This window comes from Lepidochelys kempii, chromosome 12 (assembly GCF_965140265.1).
Source record: "Lepidochelys kempii isolate rLepKem1 chromosome 12, rLepKem1.hap2, whole genome shotgun sequence".
Taxonomy (NCBI): Eukaryota; Metazoa; Chordata; order Testudines; family Cheloniidae; genus Lepidochelys; species Lepidochelys kempii.
Genome location: NC_133267.1, coordinates 39,374,357 through 39,396,566, shown reverse-complemented (window position 1 = coordinate 39,396,566; position 22,210 = coordinate 39,374,357). Strand labels below are relative to the sequence as shown.

Genomic DNA, 22,210 nt, shown 5'->3' with positions numbered 1-22,210 from the left:
TCCAAGTGCCATATTTTAATGCACGTTTCAACTGCTTTGTATTCTAGCAACTTTAACATTCAGACGGCGTGCTCTAGAAGGCTGGCGTTTGATAGTTTTCCACTGTAAACCGGATTCAGCAAATTGAACTGGACCCGCCGACGCACTAGATAAGATTACATTTTCCACACATGAAAATAAAAGGTTGTAATAAATCCTCTGACGGAATAAATCAGGGTGATTATAAAATGCGTATTTTCAATGCTTCCATTTTACCTCTTCATTAGCCGGAAGCAACAGCGGCTTGTAAATAGGTGGGAGTTCCCACTTGACAAGTAGCCCTTTGATTTGCTCAGAGTGGCCATTTGTTTTCCTGCAAATCCTGATGCATGCTGCCCCTCTCTGTAGGAAGCCACCGGAGAGGAGTTTATAGTGGACGTTAATGGAGGCAGACCTTTCATCAGAGGTAGCCTTGCACTATGGAGCAAAGGGGCATTGCACAGTACCAACACAAAGACAAGCTTTTCACACAAAGCGCAAAAGTTGAACGTGTGTTTCAGTGCAGTCCCGCTGACGCCCTCCAGCCACCCCTCACCAAGGGTCTACAGGCACCCTTTTTCCAAACGAGCGCCGGATGCATACGGCCCACAGTCCTCAGGCGGGGAAGTCCTGTTTGATAGGCCTCGTAAAATCTTCTCACGGGGAAAGGCCAGCTCCAAGAGATCTTGTGAGGCCTGTGACAGCAGCAATCCCCTCCGGAACCCTTTACGATGGCCAGAGGCAGTAGGTATGCATGTGTTACACCTGGGTGGGGGGGAAGGAGGAGGGGTGAGCAGTGGAGGGGGATGGGAGGGGTGAGAGGAAAGCTTCTTTCTACTTCCAAAGCTTGAAGCGCTTCACATCTAGAACATTTTAGGCATTCCACATGGATAAAGAATCTGCCTCCCCTGTCCTTCTTGGTGCCCCCTAGTCTCCTGTCCTTTCTCTTCTGCCTCTCTTCCACACCACCTGCTTCTTCTCTATGTGCCCAGTGCCATGGATCTCCCTTCACACCCTACCGTGCACCCGCTGCTGCAGCCCTCAAACCAAAACCACTGAGCTTACACCATGTGCACTCCCATCTCCTCCTCCTCCCAGTTCATGTCACCCTGGTTTCCTACCCTCCTCTCCATGCCGCTCCATACATACCATCCCCCGCCCCTCTACCTCTCAGCATCAACCCCCTGGTTTCCTCATCCAGGACGCTGCACCTCCGGCTTGGCACTTCCCGGATTCAGTCGCACATCAGTTTGTCTTCACCAGCATTGCTGCATATGCATATGCATTGCTGCATATGTTTGTGAGGGATGTAAGGGAGCAGTATGACTGCTCAGAGCTCCGGTACGAAACTGCAGAAAAACCTGAGTGTCTCTGGATTAAGTTTAGAAGTGTGTGCAACAAGAGTGATGTAGTGGTGGGAGTCTGCTATAGACCACCGGATCAGGGGGATGAGGTGGATGAGGCTTTCTTCCGGCAGCTCACGGAAGCTACTAGATCGCATGCCCTGATTCTCATGGGTGACTTTAATTTTCCTGATATCTGCTGGGAGAGCAATACAGCGGTGCATAGACAATCCAGGAAGTTTTTGGAAAGCGTAGGGGACAATTTCCTGGCGCAAGTGCTAGAGGAGCCAACTAGGGGGGGCGCTTTTCTTGACCTGCTGCTCACAAACCGGGTAGAATTAGTGGGGGAAGCAAAAGTGGATGGGAATCTGGGAGGCAGTGACCATGAGTTGGTTGAGTTCAGGATCCTGACGCAGGGAAGAAAGGTAAGCAGCAGGATACGGACCCTGGACTTCAGGAAAGCAGACTTCGACTCCTTCAGGGAACGGATGGCCAGGATCCCCTGGGGGACTAACTTGAAGGGGAAAGGAGTCCAGGAGAGCTGGCTGTATTTCAAGGAATCCCTGTTGAGGTTACAGGGACAAACCATCCCGATGAGTCGAAAGAATAGTAAATATGGCAGGCGACCAGCTTGGCTTAATGGTGAAATCCTAGCGGATCTTAAACATAAAAAAGAAGCTTACAAGAAGTGGAAGGTTGGACATATGACCAGGGAAGAGTATAAAAATATTGCTCGGGCATGTAGGAATGTTATCAGGAGGGCCAAATCGCACCTGGAGCTGCAGCTAGCCAGAGATGTCAAGAGTAACAAGAAGGGTTTCTTCAGGTATGTTGGCAACAAGAAGAAAGCCAAGGAATGTGTGGGCCCCTTACTGAATGAGGGAGGCAACCTAGTGACAGAGGATGTGGAAAAAGCTAATGTACTCAATGCTTTTTTTGCCTCTGTTTTCACTAACAAGGTCAGCTCCCAGACTGCTGCGCTGGGCATCACAAAATGCGGAAGAGATGGCCAGCCCTCTGTGGAGATAGAGGTGGTTAGGGACTATTTAGAAAAGCTGGACGTGCACAAGTCCATGGGGCCGGACGAGTTGCATCCGAGAGTGCTGAAGGAATTGGCGGCTGTGATTGCAGAGCCACTGGCCATTATCTTTGAAAACTCGTGGCGAACCGGGGAAGTCCCGGATGACTGGAAAAAGGCTAATGTAGTGCCAATCTTTAAAAAAGGGAAGAAGGAAGATCCTGGGAACTACAGGCCAGTCAGCCTCACCTCAGTCCCTGGAAAAATCATGGAGCAGGTCCTCAAAGAATCAATCCTGAAGCACTTGCATGAGAGGAAAGTGATCAGGAACAGCCAGCATGGATTCACCAAGGGAAGGTCATGCCTGACTAATCTAATCGCCTTTTATGATGAGATAACTGGTTCTGTGGATGAAGGGAAAGCAGTGGATGTATTGTTTCTTGACTTTAGCAAAGCTTTTGACACGGTCTCCCATAGTATTCTTGTCAGCAAGTTAAGGAAGTATGGGCTGGATGAATGCACTATAAGGTGGGTAGAAAGCTGGCTAAATTGTCGGGCTCAACGGGTAGTGATCAATGGCTCCATGTCTAGTTGGCAGCCGGTATCAAGTGGAGTGCCCCAAGGGTCGGTCCTGGGGCCGGTTTTATTCAATATCTTCATAAATGATCTGGAGGATGGTGTGGATTGCACTCTCAGCAAATTTGCGGATGATACTAAACTGGGAGGAGTGGTAGATACGCTGGAGGGGAGGGATAGGATACAGAAGGACCTAGACCAATTGGAAGATTGGGCCAAAAGGAATCTGATGAGGTTCAATAAGGATAAGTGCAGGGTCCTGCACTTAGGACGGAAGAACCCAATGCACAGCTACAGACTAGGGACCGAATGGCTAGGCAGCAGTTCTGCGGAAAAGGACCTAGGGGTGACAGTGGACGAGAAGCTGGATATGAGTCAGCAGTGTGCCCTTGTTGCCAAGAAGGCCAATGGCATTTTGGGATGTATAAGTAGGGGCATAGCGAGCAGATCGAGGGACGTGATCGTTCCCCTCTATTCGACATTGGTGAGGCCTCATCTGGAGTACTGTGTCCAGTTTTGGGCCCCACACTTCAAGAAGGATGTGGATAAATTGGAGAGAGTCCAGCGAAGGGCAACAAAAATGATTAGGGGACTGGAACACATGAGTTATGAGGAGAGGCTGAGGGAGCTGGGATTGTTTAGCCTGCAGAAGAGAAGAATGAGGGGGGATTTGATAGCTGCTTTCAACTACCTGAAAGGGGGTTCCAAAGAGGATGGCTCTAGACTGTTCTCAATGGTAGCAGATGACAGAACGAGGAGTAATGGTCTCAAGTTGCAGTGGGGGAGGTTTAGATTGGATATTAGGAAAAACTTTTTCACTAAGAGGGTGGTGAAACACTGGAATGCGTTACCTAGGGAGGTGGTAGAATCTCCTTCCTTAGAGGTTTTTAAGGTCAGGCTTGACAAAGCCCTGGCTGGGATGATTTAACTGGGAATTGGTCCTGCTTTGAGCAGGGGGTTGGACTAGATGACCTTCTGGAGTCCCTTCCAACCCTGATATTCTATGATTCTATGATTCTATGAGGTGAGCTCTGTGTAAGTGTGGTCTGGGCTGTAGCCGCAGGTCCCTCGAAAATTTCTTGTAGCAATACAGTCCTATGTAAGTGAGATGGTCAACATCCTACTTCCTCCTTGCTTCCTGGCCTAGCTCACTGATCTCCAAATATTCAGGCCTCAAACACAACATAAACATGTTTCGCTCACGGACACAGACTTTAATGAAAGCATGATGGGACCAGTGTTCAAGCGGATGCGTCTCATTAACAACAGACTACAGTGGGAACATCTTACACAGACGAGAGACTTCCCCACCCACAGGAAAAAAATCACTGCAACCATCATTACCATCTCTATAGTGCACTGCACTGAATCAGTTCTGGACTTTCCTTTTCTTTCACTGGAAATTGAGTATTTCACTAGATAAGAAGTAATTATAGACAAGTTCCTCTATCATTACAGTGTGATGAGTGTCACGCAACACAGAGTGCTACCAAATAGTGACCTTGAAGAGAAACCTGAGTTACGAGAGAATCTGCCTATGCTAATTAGGACCTGCAGAGATTCAAACTCAGACACTGTGCACAGAAGGCAACATCATCTCAGCACACAGTAACTGAAGACAGTGATAATGCCGATGTTTTCTAGTGGGACATATGTCATAAATGTACCAGCTGTGCCCTCCACGATCACTGACAGAACATGAAAAAAAGCAGCAAGATCATTTAAATTTGAAAAAAATGATTCTTAACAATATATTCCCACTTCCACAATCAGTATTATAATGTGCTGGCTAACCGGGCTTGGGGTGTTTCCTCACATTACATTTGTAAGTAAATTATTTTGAACCAAGTAATCATTAAGCAATCCTACCTTTTTTTAAGTGTCTAATAAGGAGACAAAAACTAGGACATGTGCTATAGGCAACAGTCATTTTACTAACACTCTCACAACTAATAATTTTTTTAAAACATTAGACCATGGGGGAAAAAACTATTTGTAACAGAGCAAAAAATTTAACTCAGACCCTTTGTACATACTGTACATGGTATGGCTGTACAATACTGGCTACAGAGCGGTCTCTATGCACTGTATCACACAGAAAACTAATTAACCATATGCCATGGCAGAAAAGAGCTGCATTTGGCCCATAATACCACCCAGAGGAGCTATAAGAAGTCTTCAGTACTGGGAGCTCACTAGCCAACGGCTGCTTCTATTTCCGTGGCCGCTTCTGCACGCTCAGCTCGATTTCTACACCTGCAGAGCAATGTTTGCCCCTAAGGCATAGTTTTAGAGCTTGACATTTTATTTCAATGACTTTCTCCCTGTCACCCACCTCCTCTTGCCACACCCACAGCAAAGCTCCCGACAGCAGGCAGAGTTTATGCAAAGCCTCATTTACCATGTTGCTCCACACCTCAATCCTTTCCGAAGAGCTTCCATGCATTCGGCGCCTCTGCGGACATTCTCCAACCCCTCGAAAGGGCATTATCTAATCTGAAGATTCCCAGGGTCAAGGGTGACTGCAGAGCAGCGTAGCGTGCTACTAATACAAGAAACCCTTACTGTAACCCCTAGCTACCACCTAATGACCCCTCCCCAGCCTAGCTATACAGACAGCCCAACGTAAGCCCAGACCAAGGAGGTACTAGCCTCCTGTTTCCCTTCGCACAGATAGCCAGCTCGGTGAATCTTCATTCCCAGCATCTACTGGATGGCCGAAGGAGAGGAAAGCCAACCTCACCCTGTGCAAGGGGCAGGCTGAACCCATGAGCTCTGCCTGAAAACGCCATCTGTAGAAAGAGAGGACGGAGTGCATGGCACTTTCAATCACCAGCCTCTCGCCAAGGGTGCCAGCTGTGGTTTTGGGATGCAGGCTCCTGCCCTCTACAAAGGGGTCTGAGACCATTAACTCATTTGCAGAAACCAGCTACCAGACAGCACCTTTTAATCACTATCTACCTGGGCCAGATTTCAGCTGATGTCCTAGCGGTAAAAGGTTCGCTAGCATATTACCAGTCTCCTAGGCAATCAGGTTTCACAGATACATTCATAATTAAACATTCCCCATTAAGTTCCATGTTTTGTGCATGCATTATCTTTTCTGTGAGCATTGAGTCCTGCAGCATCCTGCAGAATGCAAGCAGGAGGCAATTTAGACACAGTACAATTTTCTTCTTGCTGGAGGAAGGCAGATTTCTGCTCCTTAGGGAGAGAACATAGAGCAAAAAACCCCAAAGCCCAGACTAATCTACAAAGCCACATTTCACATCTGTTTTTGCCATGTTAACTCTTCGTAAAAGGACTGGGAATAACACAATCAATTTATTTTTCATCTTGGAAGGTTATAAATTTAAAAGCAAAGGGGCAAAAGCAAGACTGACTTGCAACATTTTCACTTAAAAACGAACCCTGTACTTACAGCAATTGCTACTATGTTTGACACACAAAAGCAAATGTATGTTTTCCAGTGATGCTGATCTTTAAAAGTTACTGCACTGATTCACACCAGATGATCTCGCAAGAACCACAGTAAACAACCAAGACGGAGAAAGGTCAATCATCTTTGCAATTACGTTATGGACAAAAAACTTCTTGATCTACATTAACACCATAACTGAGAAGTGTAACATTATTCCAGAAATGCCAACAGCTCCATAGTGCTGTCTTGCTTGTTCGCAGTCTTCAGAAAATAATAAATGAGGCGAGATGTCAGCACATCTTCCCGCTTCCCGCGCACTGTTCATTAGAGAGATATTTCTGAGGTGCACTTCCAATGCCTGCTTTGATTCTGTGCTGGGGGCAGGCAGCCAGTCTCTCTGAGAACCAGGCAGAGAATCAATTAACATCCTGCCACTGTTTGCTTTTCAGAAGCCTTACTGAGAAGTTTAGGTGGACAGAAAGGATATGCTGCAGGTGGTGGCCCCACAGGTCAATGTGTAAACCGACCTCTGCAATCTGAGCTATATGTCACAAGCGTGAGTTTGACAAGTCTCATCCCAGCCCACCTTCAAGAATGCACAGCTCAGGTCATGTTCCACCCACTTCCAGACCCCAGCCTCAATGCCCGCTCAGCTCCCTTCCTCATTCTTGAGGATTTTTTCCTCGTCTACCAACCAGAATGCCCTCCTGATCCCAATTCACCAAGTCACCATCTGGTCCTCGCTCAAATCCATCCCAAGGACTCTCTTTCTCCTGCCTTGCTCACAGGAAGTTAAATGCAAGCACTTCAAGTTACTTCTTCTTGCACTAACTGTCTGCCTACCCAAGCCAGTGCTAACAGCCCCTCCCTTTCACTCGCACTAAATTCACTTACAACGCTGACGAGAGAAACTTTAAACAAGCAAATCTGCAGTCTGATTTTTCTGAATGGGTCTCAGATCACAAGGGATGAGAATTGTTTGAGAGCTGCATTAACCCCTCAGTGGCCTGGAGCATTACCCCCTAACTCCAGCAAGGATCAATCTGTGATCCAAGAATCTCTTACTGCCAACTGGCAAGGGGGTGCAGAGGGGTTACAGGGCTCTCTTGGGTTTGGCAAGTACACTTTACTGCACCATAGAGCACCACATGAGGTCTCAAATAGAAGCTGGTGTCACACCAGCCATCAATATCATTGCAAAACGCCAAGTACGTTTTGCAATGATAGGAGGTTGTGCAAGAAATTCTGTACCTACACTGAAAATCCTGTTCTTAAAGTCTGTGTCTAGAGACTAGTCACCAGCAGCGATGAAAAACAGGTTCTCTCTCAGACAGGAAATGTTTATGTTGTAGCACAAGGGGACTCCTGCAGGGTCTGAAAAATGGCTGGGAATCGTTGGAGAGATGCATTGAAAGCTCAGTGACATAGAGCGTAACCCCCATAACACCAGCAAGGACCAATGTGCTCTGGGATATCCTCACACCGCACAATGCTGATTGTGCTAGCAGGGAATTTCAGGGATACAGTAAATAATCTGAGCCAAGGCCCATGTTCTACAGGTCATTCCTCCTTAACAGAATAAAGGACAACTACAGCAAGTGGAGTTTCTTACACATTTCCTCCCTCTTTCCAGACTTCTAACTCCTGTCCCATAACCAAACTTCGTTCTCTTGCTTCACCAACCAGTGAGCCGGGGACTAGCTCCCACTCTAGTTGACTCCCAGCCTGTCTTTTGCACCCCAATAGCAGAGGGGACGTCCAGCCTAGTGCAACAGCCACATGCAACACATCACAAACGATGCCCAGCAAACAATATTCTTTAAAAATGCCTAAAGATCTCTGAACAGTGATGGGTTTGCAGCTCCCACTGGCTTTCATTATCAGAAATACCGTGCAAGCGGCAGGCTGGGAAGGTGTTTCAGTTAAAAAACATTACCTCAAAGAACGCTATCCACACAAAAAGAAAAGGCGGACTTGTGGCACCTTAGAGACTAACAAATGTATTTGAGCATAAGCTTTCGTGAGCTACAGCTCACTTCATCGGATGCATGCCGTGGAAAATACAGTGGGGAGATTTATATACATAGAGAACATGAAACAATGGGTGTTACCATATACCCTGTTGGTACCATACACGGCTGCTACTCTGAAACCTGTAAGGAGAGTGATCAGGTAAGGTGAGCTATTACCAGCAGGAGAGCGGGGGGAGGAACAACCTTTTGTAGTGATAATCAAGGTGGGCCATTTCCAGCAGTTGACAAGAATGTCTGAGGAACAGCTGGGGGTGGGGGTGGGGGTGGGAATAAACATGGGGAAATAGTTTTACTTTGTGTAATGACCCATCCACTCCCAATCTTTATTCAAGCCTAAGTTAAATTGTATCCAGTTTGCAAATTAATTCCAATTCAGCAGTCTCTCCTTGGAGTCTGTTTTTGAAGATTTTTTCTTGAAGAATTGCAATTGGTTAGTCTCTAAGGTGCCACAAGTCCTCCTTTTCTTTTTGCGAATACAGACTAACACGGCTGCTACTCTGAAACCTGTCACTTTTAGGTCTGTAATCGAGTGACCAAAGAGATTGAAGTGTTCTCCGACTGGTTTTTGAATGTTATAATTCTTGACGTCTGATTTGTGTCCATTTATTCTTTTACGTAGAGACTGTCCAGTTTGGCCAATGTACATGGCAGAGGGGCACTGCTGGCACATATCACATTGGTAGATGTGCAGGTGAACGAGCCTCTGATAGTGTGGCTGATGTGATTAGTCCCTATGATGGTGTCCCCTGAATAGATATGTGGACACAGTTGGCAACGGGCTTTGTTGCAAGGATAGGTTCCTGGGTTAGTGTTTTTGTTGTGTGGTGGCTGGTGAGTATTTGCTTCAAGTTTGGGGGCTGTCTGTAAGCGAGGACTGGTCTGTCTCACAAGATCTGTGAGAGTGATGGGCCGTCCTTCAGGATAGGTTGTAGATCCTTGATGATGCGTTGGAGAGGTTTTAGTTGGGGGCTGAAGGTGATGGCTAGTGGCGTTCTGTTATTTTCTTTGTTGGGCCTGTCCTGTAGCAGGTAACTTCTGGGTACTCTTCTGGCTCTGTCAATCTGCTTCTTCACTTCAGCAGGTGGGTACAGTAGTTGTAAGAACGCTTGATAGAGATCTTGTAGGTGTTTGTCTCTGTCTGAGGGGTTGGAGCAAATGTGATTGTATCGTAGAGCTTGGCTGTAGACAATGGATCGTGTGGTGCGGTCTGGATGAAAGCTGGAGGCATGTAGGTAGGCATAGCGGTCAGTAGGTTTCCAGTATAGTATGTGACCATCGCTTATTAGCACTGTAGTGTCCAGGAAGTGGATCTCTTGTGTGGACTGGTCCAGGCTGAGGTTGATGGTGGGATGGAAATTGTTGAAATCATGGTAGAATTCCTTAAGGGCTTCTTTTCCTTGGGTCCAGATGATGAAGATGTCATCAATGTTGCACGAGTAGGAGCATTAGGGAACGAGAGCTGAGGAAGCGTTGTTCTAAGTCAGCCATAAAAATGTTGGCATGCTGTGGGGCCATAAGGGTACCCATAGCAGTGCCACTGATTTGAAGGTATACATTGTCCCCAAATGTGAAATAGTTATGGGTGAGGACAAAGTCACAAAGTTCAGCCACCAGGTTTGCCGTGACATTATCGGGGATACTGTTCCTGATGGCTTGTAGTCCATCTTTGTGTGGAATGTTGGTGTAGAGGGCTTCTGCATCCATAGTGGCCAGGACGGTGTTTTCAGGAAGATCACCGATGGATTGTAGTTTCCTCAGGAAGTCAGTGGTGTCTCGAAGATAGCTGGGAGTGCTGGTAGCGTAGGGCCTGAGGAGGGAGTCTACATAGCCAGACAATCCTGCTGTCAGGGTGCCAATGCCTGAGATGATGGGGCATCCAGGATTTCCAGGTTTATGGATCTTGGGTAGCAGACAGAATACCCCAGGTCGGGGTTCCAGGGGTGTGTCTGTGCGGATTTGTTCTTGTGCTTTTTCAGGGAGTTTCTTGAGCAAATGCTGTAGTTTCTTTTGGTAACCTTCAATGGGATCAGAGAGTAATGGCTTGTAGAAAGTGGTGTTGGAGAGCTGCCTAGCAACCTCTTGTTCATATTCCGACCTATTCATGATGACAACAGCACCTCCTTTGTCTGCCTTTTTGATTATGATGTCAGAGTTGTTTCTGAGGCTGTGGATGGCAGTGTATTCTGCACGGCTGAGGTTATGGGGCTAGAGATGCTCCTTTTCCACAATTTCAGCCCGTGCACGTCGGCGGAAGCACTCTATGTAGAAGTCCCGTCTGTTGTTTCGACTTTCAGGAGGAGTCCACCTAGAATCCTTCTTTTTGTAGTCTTGGTAGGAAGGTCTCTGTGAGTTAGTATGTTGTTCAGAAGTGTGTTGGAAATATTCCTTGAGTTGGAGACGTCGAAAATAGGATTTTAGGTCACCACAGAACCGTATCATGTTCGTGGGGGTGGAGGGGCAGAAGGAGAGGCCCCAAGATAGGACAGATTCTTCTGCTGGGATAAGAGTATAGTTGGATAGATTAAATACTCACCAGCAACCACACAACAAAAACACTAACCCAGGAACCTATCCTTGCAACAAAGCCCGTTGCCAACTGTGTCCACATATCTATTCAGGGGACACCATCATAGGGACTAATCACATTGGCCACACTATCAGAGGCTCATTCACCTGCACATCTACCAATGTGATATGTGCCATCATGTGCCAGCAGTGCCCCTCTGCCATGTACATTGGCCAAACTGGACAGTCTCTACATAAAAGAATAAATGGACACAAATCAGACGTCAAGAATTATAACACTCAAAAACCAGTCGGAGAACACTTCAAGCTCTTTGGTCACTCGATTACAGACCTAAAAGTGGCAATTCTTCAACAAAAAACCTTCAAAAACAGAATCCAGCGAGCGACTGCTGAATTGGAATTAATTTGCAAACTGAATACAATTAACTTAGGCTTGAATAAAGACTGGGAGTGGATGGGTCATTACACAAAGTAAAACTATTTCCCCATGTTTATTCCCACCCCGCACCGTTCCTCAGACGTTCTTGTCAACTACTGGAAATGGTCCACCTTGATAATCACTACAAAAGGTTCCCCCTCCCCCCTCTGCTCTCCTGCTGGTAATAGCTCACCTTACCTGGTCACTCTTGTTACAGTGTGTATGGTAACACCCATTGTTTCATGTTCTCTGTGTATATAAATCTCCCCACTGTATTTTGCACTGCATGGATCCGAAGAAGTGAGCTGTAGCTCACAAAAACTTATGCTCAAATAAATTTGTTAGTCTCTAAGGTGCCACAAGTCCTCCTTTTCTTTTTGCGGATACAGACTAACACGGCTGCTACTCTGAAAACTATCCACACATGTGCTTGCAAGCTTACAAACCTACTGCATCTTAATAGAGCTGCTACTGGGAGTTTTGCAACTCTGCCCAATTGCAGCTGAGCAGACGAATGCAGGATCTCCCCGCATGGAGATCATGTACATTCTTCTTTCTAGTGTAAAGGAGCCTTGCAAGCTGCCATCATCACAGGACCATCTTTCCCAGAAAGAGGCTTCTCTTCTTTCCACCCACCCATGAAATCACTCCCTCACAGGAAGAGGCCTCTGCTTTCAACCTGCAGCATGACGTGTCCATCTACACAGGAAAAGACTGCTCCCCCCTTTCACCCACAGCAAGAGACCCCCATGCTTCAAGGAACAGACTGGTGTCCTTTGCTGAAACATACAGAAAATGGCTGTCCCCTCCAAACTATAACTCATCCCCATACGGAAAAGTTTGGCTTCCCCTTCTATCCATAACAGGGAACTCCCTAGAGAAGGAAAAATACATTTCCCCCATTCTCAGTAAGTGCAATGTTTAATAAAAGAAAAGCACTGCACATATGTCGAAAATGTGTCCCAGGGCAGCTAGAAAGGAGAACAAACTGGCCAGCTTTCAGGATAGTAAAATATATGGCCTGACAATATCTTCTCCCCAGATGGGATGGCAACTCCCCTCTGTCTTAAAGTATAAACAGCCAATTTTATTTTTAACATTCATTTAGAAAAACGGTTTATGGCTTTGTAAACTGAGGCCCCTTAAAGAAATCAGCAATCTCAGAGGGCTTGTCTTCCCTCTTGAATGTGTGTAGCACTAGACATCCTGGGCATGCTGGAGAGGACAGGGGGTCTTTTGAAGCGCTGTTACCCTTTGTACAGTGACCGGACAATTGCGGGCATTGCGCGGCTCCAGGTGTGATTTCCACTCAATGATTCCTGACCAAAGCTGCGCAGTTTAGAAGTGTAAAAATGTTGTTTCTAGTGGTCAGTGCAGCAAACTCTCCCAGAGACCCTTCCATTACACACCTCAACACCAGGAATCTGGAATCTGCATTCAGAATGTAATTTACACTGTTGTGGAAATCAGGAGAGACCCCAGCTCCCTCTCCCAGAGCTGGGTTGGATCTGCAGGGCTAGCTGGAGAGAGAAGGAGCAAGAACTTATTTTTGTCAGAAAAGGCAAGAGATGCGACTGACCATACCAACAGAGCAGAGCCAGACACTATTCTCCCATGGGCCACGTAAACACCTGGAGAGACAGACAGAACCAATCATGCAAAGTAACTTTTCTGACCATACTCTTATCGGAGGCTCAATACTGCAAGGTGCTGAGCACCATCACCTGGACTGGCATTAAGGGTCCTCAGGCTCTCAGTGTCTTACAGGATTGGGTCCTTGATGGGCAGCCCTGCAAGAAAGCCTGCCTGTACTCTTCACAGGTGAGCTCTTCATAGGGGGTGTCAGATACCTTGGTAACCAAGCAGCTCTTCCCCTGACTCTGTGAAGATCTTAGATCAGGGGTGGGCACACTTTTTGGCCCCAGGGCCACATCTGGGTGAGGAAACTGCATGCAGGGCCGTGAATGTAGAGTTGGGGTGCATGAGGGAGTGCAGGGTGCAGAAGGGGGTGTGGTGTGCAGGAAGGGGCTCAAGGCAGGGGGTTGGGGTGAAGGAGGGAGTATGGAGTGCGGCAGGGGGCTCAGGGCAGGAGGTTGGGGTGCAGCCGGGGGCTCAGGGCAGGGGGTTGGGGTGGCACCGGCGTGCAGCGGGGCTAAGACAGGCTCCCTGCCTGCCCTGGCCCTGCGCTGCTCCCGGAAGCGGCCGGCACCACATCCCTCAGGCCCCTGGAGGGGGGGGGGGGGAGCAGAGGGGTCCGTGCGCTGCCCTCCCCTGCGAGTACCTCCCCCAAAGCTCCCATTGGCCGCAGTTCCCCATTCCAGGCCAATGGGAGCTGCGGGGGGCAGTGCCTGGAGGGGAGGGCAGCGCATGGAGCCCTCTGCCTCCCCGCTCCCCCATGGGGCCACAGGGACGTGGTGCTGGCTGCTTCCAGCCGGATCCAAAGCCCAGCTCTGTTTTAGATCAATACAAACAAGAGACACACCTCTTGTACACGCTGACATAGTGAAGGCAGAGGGGGCAGCTCCTGATGATGGGATGTGTTACCTGGTGTCTGGCAAGGACCCACAACCCTGCAGCTCCTCTTCTGTGCCTATATGTAGGTGTAGGCAGCAGTCAGCATGCTCCTAACAGATGGCAGAGACCTGAAGGGGGGACCAGGAGGAAGGGCCAGGAGACACTGGCGGCTATGTGGGGAGGAATGGCCAGAGCAGCGCTGTTTCTCGTCCAGAACGACATCTTGCATATGGATAAGCAACGAGATAATTACGATCTTGAAAAAGGGGAGAAGCAAAGCCCCGCTGCTGCAGCGTCCTCCGGCTGCCAGCTCCTTGCAACCCATACGTCCCGCGTAGCTCTCTTTGCAGCCTCATCATAAGAAAATTACTTGCCATAAAAGCCCTGGTTAGAGTGTAGCATTATATACAGCTGTGAAGCCATTTATCTATCGATAGCCCCCTATTGTTAGGGACTGGGGGCTGGCTCTCGTGTAAGTGAGCAATTTGGAAAAAAAACAAAAAAAACACAACAACCCCCCACCCCCAAATAAATAAAGAGAGAGAGAGAGAGAGAGAGAGAGAGAGAGAATACCCGTCACGCTTACAGGGTTTACAGGCTTGTGCCAGCTGGGAAGCTACAGTGTATGAAATATGCATTGCACAGAACAAAGCAAACTGAAATATTCAATGGTGGAAAAAAGTAACCCTTTCCTGCATGCAGTACCCATGCCACAGGGGAAGCCAAAGCCCTTGGGTGAGCAAAGGTCACAGATGCAGGACCAAAGAAAAGTAGGATAGAAGCACCCAAGTCAAAAGAGGAAGCATTAGTGGGGGGTTAGAAGGTCAGGATAGACATCCTCTTCCTCTTCACCTCTCTGGTTAAACTGAGCATTGAATTAGCACTGCACATGTGTCTAGCCCAGGCCTGACTCAACCCCACAGGCACAATGGGCAGATAATCATTCAGTGACTCCTTCTTGTGCAAGTGGCCATGGCTATGATGGTGGTGATGGCCTAGCTTGTCTAGAGCAGCAACAGGTTCAGAGCGGCTGCTGTCACAAAGGACCAGAAACCGATCCATTCTAATAATCAGAACCGGCAAGTCTACAACTCTAAGCCCCACAACTCTCCTCCGAGGATCTCAAAGAAACATGAACCCTCACAGCTCCTGGCGAGGGATGTCTAGGGAACGCTTTACCAATCACTGAAATGAGGCCACTTCTCAGATGGTATGTGGCAGCAGTTTAACAACATTTACAATACTACACAACTGCTTAGGAGAGGAAGCGAAGAATACAGTGTCAAATCAGAAGTGCAGAAGACATTCAGGGAGCCAGACTTAGCCATGACACCTGGGTTTATATACCTTGTTCACAGAAGTGCCTAAGGGTGCTAAATACTAAAAGGAGTCAGGACCTTATTTGCTTGTTTCACACTGCACCCCAGCACCCTGCTGGGTCCCTGTTCAGGACCACCTCAGAGGGAAAGCTCCACCTACTGAACCAGCACTGCCTGAAGCACCTAGGTTCCTCTCAGAGTACGCCTGCCGGAAATCTTCTTTACCTTTGCATTCCCATCACACCCCAGCACTTCAGGGGGGCTTTGGTGACTCATTCACTGGGGTCGCCAGGTTAATGAGCTGAGCCACATTTGCTGAGCATTTAATATGGGGAGAAATGAAAACTATCAAAGCAAAACCTGTTATTTTGGCCTTTGCCATCCGAGGTACCACTTCACTCTTCAGCACCATGTCCAGGACAGAGATGTAATGTGGTGCCTTGGCTCTCCAGCAACATTCTGGGAGCACTGTGTGAACAGCCCTGGGCCAACAGCGATGAAGAAACCAAGAGCTGGGGAGTTGATTCCGAGAGGGAAATCTAGGTGGCGTGCAACGATAAACAGCCGGCATTGGCAGGGAAGTGATACAAAGAGTCAACCAGCAACAATCCCAACCCTGAACTGCTCTTCTCAGACTCTTCCTGCTCAGAGCAGAGAGGACTAGAGATAATCACTGGGGTTACAAAGAAATCCTATTGATGGAGCTGTATGTATGAATGGAATCCAACACTCTAATGAAGGGAAAGGGGGAAAAAAAAAAAAGAAGGAACAAAGAGATGCAGCAAAATTTCAGCTAAGTAGATTATTGATCTTCAGGGCATGCCAGAAACCAACTTTGCAAATTACATCAGTCCCCTTGCTGCAATATTACACAGTTACCAGACTGCAAAGTGGAAATGTTCCCCCACCCTCCAACACTAACACACACCGCATAGCCTTCCCTCTATACCATCTGTGGTGGACGAGATAGTATTTCATCTTTGAGAGACGTCTCTAAGTTCTGTTTGCGTCCTTCCCTTCAGCCAGAAGCACAAAGGTGTCTGAAGGGTGAATATTTAACAGAAAACAACACAACCTCCCTCGCATTTAATGAGGCCAGCTATGCATGGTATCTGGAACAAATGGCTCAAAGAAAGTCTGTCGTCTTGCTTCCTGAGGATGAGATGGCCGAACACAAGCAGGACAAGGCAATGACCTTGTAACACTTTGTACAGCTAAGAAAAGAATAATTTACTTGGCACATGCAGCCTCTTTTTGCTGCTTGTGGAAAAGAGTGAGGACGGAATGGTTCTGGTTATGCATACGGCACAGCTGAAGTGTGACTGCCTCGCGGACAGCCCCGATAGCAAGCCTACCCCCAATCAGAAGGATCACCTTCTCACAGGGAAACAGAGAATCCGAGGATCATTGTGGGCCTAACCATTGCAGCTTCTCATTAGCACACCCCACAGTCAGTCACTGCCAGCCCTGCTGACTCCACCAAACTCATCCTTAACCCTCTGCATGCTCTCCAATGTAGTGTACAATGTACATAAGGGACACGTCTCCCAGCACAGCCTGATGTCCCTACAATGGCCAGGAGTTACATTTCTATAGCAGCATCATTACTATTTGTATAGTACCACCGAAGAGCACTTTGTTTTCTATATAGGAGAGGTCCTTGCCCTGAATCGAAGCAGAGAATCTGCAAGCGTTTATTACACTGTTATAGCTGCTTTAAGTGTTTATTTCCTAGAGTGGGATGAGCAGGCCGTTATATGACATTTGGTCATTTTCCATATGACCAAATGTTTTTCAATATCAAAACATCTAGCAGTGCCCAGAGCTAGGATGGGAGCTTACGGATGGATTTATCAATCAAAATCAAATACATAAATAAATGGAGACGGATGGGAAGCAACCTCCTTTCCTACGTTGTGTGGGCTTCATTCTTCAACCCGTATCTGATTGCCATGTTTATTGTTCTTTAACTCTTACCTATCTGCCTTTTTTCATTACTTTGCCCTTGCCTGACTTCCTTTTCTTTTTGGCTTAAGTACATGGATCTCAAAGTCCTCAGCACCTGTTAATTATGGCTCTTAACCCTCCAGTGAGGGAGGGAAGTAAATATTTTTTCCCCCTTTCACAAAAGGGGGGACCTAAGGCACAAAGAAGTTGAGTGACTTGCCGAGATGGCAGAACCAGGGTTGGAACCCAGGAGTCTCGGCCTCTGAGTCAGAGTCCTGATCTCTGGGAGAGAGACATGGCAGTCGGGAAGCCTCATCAGCTAACCAGATCCCTCTTTTCATCGCGTATAAACAAAGCTGAGCGTGTTTCCCTTCGATTCAGTCAGGGGGGAGGGGCGGGGATCTGCGACTTTTCTACTTTAAGCATGTTTCACTGAAATACTTTCTGGTGATATACATGATTAAACAAATGTGCACCCAGCACACAAGCTCCATCACGTCAGCCCAGGAACAAGCATTAGTTGAGGCTTTCAGTGTGTCACTGCAGGCAGGCAGGAGTTAAATTATATTGTTAATTTAGGACATACACACACTTTCTCTTGGTCTCTGCCAAAGCCACTGCTGTTTCCAGCAGAACAGGTGCATAGTGAGAGCCTCTGAGCTCATCAGGTGACTAGCACCTGGCGGACAGCACAGCCGTGGACTATAAAGTCATGCTGCTCAGCCTGGCTGCTTCCACGTAATAACGACATTAAACTCCTGGCACCTCAGTGAGTTTATCTATGGAGATATGCATTCAAAGCAGCACCCGTACTTCCCATCTTGGTCACTTCCTGACAACTACAGTAGTACGCTGCTGCACTTTGCCATTGGAAATAGTTTGTTAAAAATGGGACAGACTGGAAATACCAGTATCAACAAACAAAGCCATCTCTTAGTTCAGGCCCATTAGCACAGGGGCTGCTCAAAGGACAGGCATAAGCAGATGGGACAGTCTCCCTTCCAGTACTCAGAAACTTCCAGCCAGGCTACGGAAAAAACAGATTGAAAGTCTGGGCAAAGGGGCAGTGCGTGAGAGATGGGGACAGCTGTTTGGACTCACACTAGAAGAATGATCAGGACAATACCCAGAGGCAAACATCTCTGTCTCCCTGTACGTTCGGAGTCAGACATCTTGCAAACTCAGCAGAACATTCAAAAGGCCCTAGGGAGACTTTGATGGAAAGTCAGCCTCTAGCCAGGCATCAACTAGAGGCTCAGGGCCAATTTCAGAGCTGGGGTAAGCAAGTGCAGCTCCCAGTGACTGCAAATGAGCATTTAGACTTCAATATATACTGCAACCGCTTACATCGGGGCTGAGTTTGGTTGGTAGGATATATAGTATGTGGTACCGAATGAGGGAAATGCCTAGTGGCTAACTGGGAGGAGGTGACAGGCAGGTGCAAAGGGGTAAATGATGGCCCCTGGTATGTAAACCTAGCCAGCTCAGAACTATACCAGTAGTACAAAGCCTCACTTCCCTGAAACCACAGGGGGACGTGAACCAGGCTTGGACGACCAAGGTTTAGCTACATGAAGTCTGGACTCCCATTCTCCTCTGCTTCCCCTTTAAATAAAACCAGATCCAGTGGCCCCACAGGGACTAGCGGATAGCCCGGGCGCACAGCCAGCCTAGCTTTGGTCCAGAATTTTGCTAAAATCAAACAAAAACCACACATATTTTGTTCACCTGTATGTTAAAAACAGTGACCACATCTCACCCCAGAGGTGACTGATTTCTGTAATGGGCAAAGGAGTCTTATATTCTAGATCTAATTCGTAAAGAGCACTGGGATCCTTCAGGGTGAATAGTATAAAGGGCTCATTATTAAAATTGTACTGGGACAAATGGTTTACATTTCATGTCCCCACCCAGTGCAAGTGAAAAGGGGCCGACATGTAACTGTAAGACGAGGAGTCAGACATAAGAAAGCAAACAGTATTTCCGGGCTCTCTCTAGCAATGACATGACAAAAACGGGACACAGCTTCTCATCTGTTAAACTGCCCACAGGGTCATTTTAAGAGTCCTCTCTACGCTGCCCATCTCTCAGCAAAACAAGGTCATTTAACGCTCAGGCCAAAAGATGTAACCAGTAATTACAGCTAGACTCATGGCAAGTCCCTTTCCCGCCCAGATCATGCTGGTTTTGCTAACAGATGGGCTCCATAACTCCATCCGGTCCCAGAATGCCCTGAGAAGCCTTCACATTTTTTAAACCTCTTTTAGTTAATCTAGGGATTTTTTATACAAATGAAGATGAGTCACATAGTGCTGGCTGCAGCATGGCACACTGAGGGTAGATGCCATCTGACCTCCCCACACACAGCTCTTCCCATGGATTTCAAGCCAGTTATGCATCTCCCTCACTGCTGTTCCAGTTCTGGCCTCACTGTACAGATGCACCTCGGTTCCAACCCACCACCTCAATCCTGATTTACAGGAGACAGAGTTAAGAAGTTTTCTTTGAGCTTGTCACCGGTAGTTACATGCGCAGTGTAAGCAAGTATTTCCTGTGCGCATCAGGAACTCCGCTAGAACCCCTGGCATCTACATGGCTACAGGAGAAACTAACCTGGTTTACGAATGAGTCCAGTAACTCTATCTTTCCTTCGTCTAGGACCAGCTTTCAAAGACTGGCCTCCCTTTTTTGCACCCACACATAAGTGGTTCCTGGTGTAATTCCTCTCACATACACATCTATTTACTTGAGTGAGCCTGCAGATCACGTGGTTATCGATCTACAGTAAGTGACATGAATCGCACCTACAATGAGGGCACAAAAGGGCAGCCAGGTGAAGGGCACCCAGGCAATTGGGGAGGTGGAAAAGAGGAGGAAGGTGTTGTGTCTAAGTTGCACTCTGCCTGCTGCTCCAAACCCACATATAGTCTATACCCTGCAAGCTCCTTAGGGCCAGGACAGTTACTTGTTTGGTCTGTAAAGTGCCACACACAGAATAATCACAGAATCTTAGAAATGTAGGACTGGAAGGGACCACGAGAGATCATCTTTCCAGTCTCCTGCAATGAGGCAGGACTAAGTATTAGCTAGACCATCCCTAACAGGTATTTGTCTAACCTATTCTTCAAAAACTCCAGTGACCACATCATAATATAGCATACAATAAAGAGACGAGAATAACTAATATCAGTAAGTCACTAGGAATAGCAAGAGTGTCTTCCTCTTTCTGGGTCTCTGGGGAAGGGGAGAAGTGTTTTCATAATTTTCACTGACAGCAGGACCCGAAGAGCACCCCAATGCCAGTGTCACACTGTTGTCATGATCTTTACCCAAAAAGGACATGTAATATATCACTGGAAAACGAATAACTCACTGATCACTAATATTCTTGCATGATTTATGCATGGTTAACCCACACAGAATTTTACAGATGTGCTGGAAATATGTGACTAAAATGTGTTTACACCAGGCAGATCAGAACGAGTTGATAAATAAGGGGCTGCGTACTCTCTCTTTAAAGGAGTAGCAAACTTGATAGTTTTGGGAGTGCTATAGCGAGAGGGACTGAGCACTGCAAATATACAACTCTGAGGAACTCGGGAATCGGGGTTCACTAATTATTACTGCTAGGCAAGATTTGGACTGATGGAGTCCTAACAGTTTGCTGGCAGGGCGACAGGCTGGTGTGTCAGGGAGCTGATTCTCCCAGCTTAGCAGCAGCAAAGCTCCCACTTGCTGAGGCTGGGAGAGGTAACACAGTGACTCAGCTCTGGGAACCCTAGCAGATTGTCACAGAGAGGCAGATACAAGAGACAGAAGCAGACAGCATAGCTGCATGCTACCTTTGTGTCATGTTCATCTCCTTGAGCGTGGATGGTGTAGGAAGGACCTTCCCTTTTCAAACTCTTCGTGGCAATGCGCACTTCCACCCCTGGCAGCGGGGTCCCCACAGATCCTGGGAAAGGAAACAAGGGGGAGAGAGAGAGTTGGGTGATACATGGAAGAAAGGGACTGCTCTTCTGCAGCTGAGCTCTGCAGGGTGGCACTGTGCAGCCACAGAACAGGAGGTTACCCTCTATGGAGACAGCGCTCACACGAGGTGAAGCAAACATGCATCCCACACATGCTTGCAAAACCTTCTGCTATGTTATTCAGTCGTTCACTGAAGGAGGCACTGTAAGAAATGCCTAAAAAAGTGAACACGTCTCCATATCGGAGTAGGTCCCTTCCAGTCACTCTCTGAGGTCAGACCAAATGTCGGCACAGCTTCATAGCTCAGTAATGAAGCTGTGTTTATAAAGGAAAACAAGCATACATGTGAAAAGAAAGAGCACAGTGATTGTTACAGCTGCTCTCAGCTTCTTACCACCCGGACTTGACAGGGAAGGCAATGGCACAGAGATGTAAGAACTGCCAGGGATTATCTCAGTTTTATATTGCATCAATACGCTGCATATAAAACACGAAAGGAGAAAAGCACAGTTCAAAACACATCATTATTCTACAGGTTTCAGTTTTCAAAGCCGGGGAAATCTGACAGTGTCAGGAACGACTGCCTATGGTCCAGGGACCAAGTTCCTCCAAAAACTGCAGACAGCAGGATCCTAACTATCCAGTTCACTAAATGTCCTTCTTGGCTAACCCTCAGAGAGAAACAAGGGCAGCTTTGCTGCAGAACTCTCTAACCCCAAGGCACCGGCAAGCTCATTCAGTGGTGGCCTTGGTTCATAGTGGCACAGCCAGAGGTTGTAGGTGCTGTTTCTGATTACACAAAGGGCTTGACTGTGCATCTCATAAGCACACGCTGGTAGAAGGCTATCCTCGCTTTGATACTTTGTACCTTCAACTCCTGCGATTTATACAACAGTGAATGCTGAAGTCTAAAGCAAAATGGGCGACGAAGGAGAGGTCAGCTGCGAGTGCTCTGCGGGTGGGGAGCACGAGACATGTCTGTGTAGAAATTCATGACATTACACTTCACTGAACATTTAATGGGATAAACAGTTCTACAGACACTAACTAGGGAGCCAGAGTTTTAAAGGCATCCAACTGGTGCTTTATAAAGCTGCTCTGGAGT

General features: G+C 47.4%; 1 protein-coding gene across 6 annotated transcripts in view; it reads right to left on the bottom strand.

Moving 5' to 3' along the window:
- ACSF3 (acyl-CoA synthetase family member 3) overlaps positions 1-22,210 on the bottom strand; it is a 110,172-nt gene that overhangs the window by 54,645 nt on the left and 33,317 nt on the right. For all 6 annotated transcript variants that reach the window (XM_073308226.1, XM_073308229.1, XM_073308231.1 and 3 more), the window contains exon 6: positions 20,976-21,088. In XM_073308226.1, coding sequence (XP_073164327.1) covers positions 20,976-21,088 — 113 coding nt within the window. The remainder of the gene's footprint in view (positions 1-20,975; positions 21,089-22,210) is intronic.